This window comes from Fulmarus glacialis, unplaced genomic scaffold (assembly GCF_000690835.1).
Source record: "Fulmarus glacialis isolate BGI_N327 unplaced genomic scaffold, ASM69083v1 scaffold25314, whole genome shotgun sequence".
In the NCBI taxonomy this organism is placed as follows: Eukaryota; Metazoa; Chordata; class Aves; order Procellariiformes; family Procellariidae; genus Fulmarus; species Fulmarus glacialis.
In genome coordinates this window covers 241-7057 of record NW_009207769.1, presented here as the reverse complement: position 1 = coordinate 7057, position 6817 = coordinate 241, and the positions used below count along the sequence as shown (strand labels likewise).

The window sequence follows — 6817 nt, the reverse complement described above, 5'->3', positions numbered from 1 at the left end:
ACAATGAAGTTAGGTCCGGTTCAGTGGAGAGCACAGGCAGCCTGTGTTTGCAGACTCCATCTCCTGGACAGAACCGCAGACACTGCACGGCTGACAATGTTCTCATGGAAGCGTTGTTTTTAAATCCCTAAAACCAAAGCCACTGTGTGAGAACGCATGGTGCTGGATGGAGGGAGATCCCATACAGAAGTGTATGCATTCCATGCAGCTACCTGTCTTTTTTCTTTATCCATCTGATTCTTATCAACTCTCCCGTCTCAGTCCTCACCAGAGGAAGGACTCCGACAGCCAGTCAGACTGCTCTCCATCTCTGCTCAGATTGCTTGTGCAGCAAAACCATACAAACCATTAAGCCACAGCCTCCTACTCTAAAAAAAAAAAAGTGGTGTTTTCTGCCCACAGAAGCTGAATAAAAAGCAAAAACACTATTAAGGGGTACATACTTCTACACTTGAAGACAGCCACAGTGGTGAAAGCACTATGGTGTTTTAGAAGTCACAGTCATGGCACTAGTTTGCAGTCTCCACATTTGATGGTCATCCAGAAAATTGACATATTTCCCAGTCTGGAAACAACAGTTGAAGATCTTTACTCTGTTGTTGGGGTTTTTTTTTGCTTTGTTTTGTTTTGTTTTAAACCAGGTTCAGTATCGAGGTAGTATTTTTGTTCAAGTACTTGAACTACTGTGAAGTAGTTATATTTGTAATTCAGTCCAATCTCCTCATAGAAAATCCTGTTTTTCAGATGAGACAAACAGTAATGAAACAACAGGCACTGGAAGCACAAGTCTGAAAATAAGTCAGAAGCTAAAACAAGGAGCCTTATCCAAAAGGGACTCCTGTAAGCACTAGAGGACATATAAAAATGGCACAATAGTAATATCAGAATATTGAAATGCCCTATGTAGCCTATTCAAGAGCAAGTGAACCTGTATTTCCTTGATAAAACAACAAAATATAAAGTTAACTGCATTGCAAAAATGTCCCTTATTTCTTTAATGTACTAGTATATTGCTTAATGAAAGTTCTTAATTGTAATACAATTAATTACATACACAGAGTCCCCAATTACATTTTCCAATAAGACACTGGCTTTGGTACAGGTCTAAAGGCACTAAACCAATTTTAATATATTAAGACCAATTTCCCTTGAATACTAATTACTATCTAATGATAAAATGAGAAAGAGGAACTTTCCAGAAGTAAGATGGTAAGAATAAAACTAAATTAGCCATGAATAGTTTGCTACTACACATAAAAGCATTTTACATTACAGACTGCAGGCTTTTAGTTTAAAGATAAATCTTAGTGTGAGTTAAAAAGTTCTGCAGTTTATTAGTTTGAATGCTATTAGTAAATGTTGGATAGATAGGGGTTTTCTCCATACATATTTCTTAATAATGGAAAGTTTTCTATTTCATTTAATACTCTGAAATATAAACTTTCTATTTGCCCAAAGGAAACTGGCAGCTATTTTACTAGCAGATGTTTGGCATCATACATATATGTATTTATAAATGACTATGAGACTATGAAGAGCACATTTAAAAGTAATAGCTGTTATAACAGAGTTTTTCCTGACTGACATATCTAAGCTAAAAATATTTTAAATAAAAACAAAATGCACAAAATGAGTATTTCATTTTGATGTTAGGATTTTCAAGCTATTATTGTATTAATAGTGCAAAACTGTCAATATTTCTATTCTAATGCCACGCCAAAAGAGAGCTCCTCAAGCACTACAAAATCCAATTTCTTATTGTGTATTGGGGGAACCAGGCTACGTACAATGCATGAATTATGACTGATCTTATATACTGTATTGTCCTTGAACATCTGTGCGTGTAGACAGTTAACTGCATGGGTGTTTCACATATATCCCTGAGCAGGGACAATGGAAGATCACTTTAAATTCACCCACATTTTGGGGGAGAAACTGTAAGCAGAAGATTTCTCTGCATTCCTTATTCGAGTTAGGTATCAATTCAGAAAACATTTGGTAATAGCACAGCAGAAAAGAGACAGAGTTCATGTAAGCATTTATTATTTTGCCTAGATTACTGTCAGCCTTGAACACACTAAAACAGTGACTTGCTCTTGAACTCTACAGCGTCAAAGTGTCTGTTTTGCCGTCGCCTTTCCATGTCCCAGGTGCTGGCTGACAAACACAAGACACATGAATGGGACAAAAAGCCACCACCTACCAGTGTGATGCCATTGCAGCAGGGCAGGATGGCGGCTGCAGCAGCACCGGAGCACGGGGGCTCCGGGGGAGCCCTTGGGGTCCAGCCCAGGGCGTTCCCCGTTACCTTACGGGGAAATCACCGTCCCAGCGGGGGCCTCAGGTCACGCTCTTAGATGGGCACTGTCGATTTGCTTAAGGAGGGCCAGGAGAGCTCATGAATTAAGAGTACTTTTGACTGGACACCCTCAGGGATCTTATCCTACACCTTTCCACCGAAGGGCTTGCTTTTGTGTCCCCTCGCCTAGGAGGGAAGAGGAGCAGTCGCTGCACAAGGACTTCAGGGAAAGGGAGAAGTGCTCCCCCAACATTATGACTGGCATTTATTTTGAGACAAGGCCTCTGAGGCTCTCCTGGAGCATTTGCAGAGTAGTCGGAATGCTTCCTGCTAAACCACTTACAAACTTATGACAGATTTATTATTAAAGTAATGGTGCAACCTGAACCCAGTCACTCATGAGAGCTAAGAGCATCAGTAGATATAGCTACAAGCCACAGCATGGATTCCTCCACAGATGATGAAAATAAGTTAAAAATGCAATATATACAATATACTTTTAACTACAAAGCCTGGATTAAAAAAAAATGTTATTTTTAATCAAAATGTGCAAAACCTATGAAAGTATGACTAGTATGCATCTTTTCATAGATTAAAAAAATTGATACAAAAATAATAGCCGGGATGCAGACGTCAGGGAATTCTGGCTTGTGGAAGAGTGCAACTTGATTAGCGAGGTTAAAATTGCTCCATTTCCTCATGCACAGCACCCCTGCTACCTTCTGCCACATTCTCTCCTACGGTTTCTCCAGACCATTTTATGAAGAAATGAACCAGAAGCATCAAGAATATTTTGGGAGCAAGTCCCACTCTACAGAGAACGGCAGCCAAAACTGTGAGTGCTTAATCTCAGCTCCAGCACTGACGTACCACCAGAGAGCTCGTGGCAGCTGCCTCTCACCTCTGCTAGTCCTTAAATGGGAGTAGAGTCTGCTGCTCGCCACTGGAATTAGGAGGTACTTTGGGGATGCTCTGCTGTCATTCTGGGATAAAATACGAAATGCTATAGCCAAAAAGCATAAATGGAAAAGTCTAATCTTTGTAAAAGAAAGAAAAAAAACCTCTTCTACTACTTGAAACAGGCTCTTACTATGATTGTTTGCATCAAACACTCTGAGCACGGTCTTGGCTGAGAGCATGAATGCTACTGGTTTCCTCATTAGTACAATCAATATTTTTACAGCAGAATTAAAATGGAATGAAAAAAACCCCAAAACTGTTGGAAAGAATGAAGGACGGATCAAAATGCTATGGAGGACAAACACAAATTGATGTTAAATGTTTTGTTTTAAAGTTTCATATAATTCCTTTTAAAGAAATAAATCAGGAAATAATATTAGGACCATTAAAACAGTAATAGAATAAAAATATTTGAGCATAGCTGGAGAGAGGATTATTTGTCTAGCACTTTAAAAATCATCAAACTGCTCTGGTTATATCTGCATGGTTAATTTCTTTAAATTCTATTAGAAGAAAATCAGTGCCCCTGACAGCTGTATTGACATAGCAAAATATACTGCAGACCAATCACTTTATTCACTAAGCAATGACTGCAACAGAAGAAGTTTCATATTTCCAGTGTTTTTCAGGGTTGGTCATAACTTTACAGAGCAGAGTTTAACAGAAAAAGATCAATCATGAAGTGATAAACAGGATGCAGACTATTTACTAGAAGGTATGAAATCCATCAACTCCCTCTGGAATATTGTTTTGGCACAACTGAGAAGTGCCTCAGGAAAGAGAGTCTTGTCAAAACTTACTTGCCCAGACCATACAGCTTGTATTCCAAAATACATAACTTATGTGAGTTTAAGCAATTTACAAGAGCAAAAGTGAAAAGGGGAAACATACTGTTCTCCCGGACAAGGCAGAATTCCAAAGTGCTCTGGCTCTCCAAGGTACAGTCTAAATCTACTGGGACATTAGGTTCACTCTGCTTCTCCAGCCGATACTGAGGACCTGAAACATAAAGTAACTTGTAAAATCATCTGTTTTCTAACAGTGATGGCTTATCACGTTCAACTAACATGAGATTACTCGTAGCCTAGAAGCAAGGCAGGTAGATGTTTACGTTTCAAAGCTCTTTGCCAAAGGGAAGGGCCCTATCACAAAACGGGGGAGGATGGTGTGCAAGGAAACAACATACTCCAGTCATCTTCAGCTGTCTAACAACGCGACCTGACAAACTCCTCTCCAACATTCCTGTATTATTCCTACACCAGATGAGCCTCTATTAAATACCCTGCCCATGCTGCAAGACAGGGGTGTCGCCTGTTGTAAGAAATACCTACTCAGACCTTGGTGTGTATCTATGTTGTTTTATTTGGGCATCTTTCCTGATGTGAAAAAGCACGATGTGTTTGCTCCCCCTTGCTCTGCCCTCTCTGCTGGCTCTTCATAGACTGAAGACAGGCTGCTGTGAAGGTTACCCCGGCTGCTGTTTGCTGGGGGACGGAGCCCTGCTCCGCGCTGCCCGGGGCTGTGGCACACCGCAGTCCAGCCCCACTGGCCCAGACAGGAGCGACCCTGCGTGCCCGAGCACGTTACTCTTCCAGCTTGGGATTAAAGCCTGCTTCTTGAGCGCGGGCTCAACCAAACGTACAGTCGCACCCTCCGCAGGTGTGGAAAGCCAAGAAAAGCCCGGCTGCACAGGTAAGGCTGTCGCAGCCTCGGCGGTGTCTGCACGGAGCACTGAGAAATATCTGGGAAGGAAAGCAGCCCTTCTTCTATGAATTGCGTTTTGTCATGAAAATCAGCTCCCTGACACCTGATTTGGCTATTTCTACCTCTGCCAACGGTGCATTTCTCATAAGGCTGCACTTCTGAAGCGCGGGTAAGGATTTCCTTACCCATCAGCAGCGATCAGCACTGCTTTCCAGACTCGAGACAACGTGCCAGGTGGAGTTTGGCATCACCCAGCAGCTCAACGGCTGCAAGGAGCAGAAAGGGTCATAGAGAGATGGATTTTATCTTTTTCCAGAGATCTGTACACTGTTAACATTGAACTGAATCAAACATAAGTATGTACAGATGCTGTTGCTTCAAATGAATTATTTTCATATACATTGCATTTAACTGTAAGTCTTCAAGATTCAGGTGCCAACTTCCTTCTTCTCAAACCAAATCAAGGAAAGATGATATCACTTAAAAAACTGTTTTCCAACTACAGAAAATGTATTTTAAAATTGCTTTTACAAAAATTAGGCTTTTTTTTTTTAAAAAAAATCTTTTAGTTGAATGGATCCTTAAACTATATGCCTTAACTGGAATAAAAAAAGAAAAGACTAATACAATTCCAGGTGAAACCTCTGTAAGTCAGCTCCAGGCCTGCTGTCTGAACAGCAGGTGGGAGAGGACCCGACGGGGTGAAAGGTGTGACTCGGGTAAGCCAAACTCCACGTGGGACCCCGGGCAGAAGAAAACCACACTTCCAAAGGCAGGAGCTGGTGGAGGCAGACGCGCTCCCGCCCTCGCCGCACCCCCAAGCAGCGCAGGGCGGATCTCCTCTCCCGCTCCCGAGAGCTGAAGTGCACACAAAGTTCTCAGATAGGTCATTTCTATATAATCCCGTAAAATAACACTAAACAGATACCTGAAAAAATTTAAGTGATGCAAAGCACCTTTAACCAGGTCTTAAGGTAACAAAAAAACTAGAACTGAAATAACGAAATCTATTCCCTCTTTATCAGTACTTAAAATATTTCTCAATATTTCCTGACTTTGATTTATGATAGTATATGATGAAATATTTAAAACATGTAAAAAAATTAAGTATTTTAGCCTCAGATGGCATGCCTAAGAAATGGAATTTGTTCGCCAATTAATTTTAAATTTACTACAGCAGAATTTCAATTACGGCTTCTCATTTCTTCTCCCCAGAAGCCATGTGAAGTGTTCACCACACAGCCCGAGCGCATTCTGCTCCTGAAGTGGAACATCATTTCTCCGTAAAATGGAGCCCCCTTATTCCAGACTCCCAGAGCAGATACAGAGCCAGGCTATTTGCAGGCCACGGGAGGAAAGCACAACTGCTCCCTCCCTGCCCAGCGCAATCAGCAACTGCACGTGTAGCTGGTCAAAGCATTTACAAAACAAACTCAAGAAACAGCAGAGACATCTCATATGAGCACAAGCAACAGAAAGGCAAATATATACAGCACCATCGTTTCTGCTCTCCCAGCTACTCGAAATGTGATTAAAAATTTAAAATAAATTAAATAAACAGAGGCCTGGCTTGCTAGGCAGAAGCAAAATATACTGAATTGAAACAAATATCAAAGTGGTAAACCCATTTGTATTTAAAAACTGGTGTAGGTTTAAAAACAGAATCAGTGACAGCAAAACCTGCTTGCTTTGTCCGTTTGTAAGAAGTACCTTCCAGAGGTTCCCAAACTACATCCCAACACTGAACGATACCCAGCAATGACAAAGCCAGCAGAACTGTTGGTTCCCATCTGAATGTCTGTGTTCTTGGCACCAAATCCCCAGCTCCAAGTGCTCCTACCACAGACGGAGGCT

At 41.3% G+C, this 6817-nt stretch overlaps 1 protein-coding gene across 1 annotated transcript in view; it reads right to left on the bottom strand.

Annotated features, from left to right (window-relative positions):
• LOC104075682 (target of rapamycin complex 2 subunit MAPKAP1-like) overlaps positions 1-4274 on the bottom strand; it is a gene marked incomplete at both ends in the record, with an annotated part of 14067 nt that extends 9793 nt beyond the window's left edge. The window contains one exon of the mRNA XM_009576264.1: positions 4151-4274. Within this exon, the coding sequence (XP_009574559.1) occupies positions 4151-4274 (124 nt within the window). The remainder of the gene's footprint in view (positions 1-4150) is intronic.
• Positions 4275-6817: the final 2543 nt, after the last annotated feature.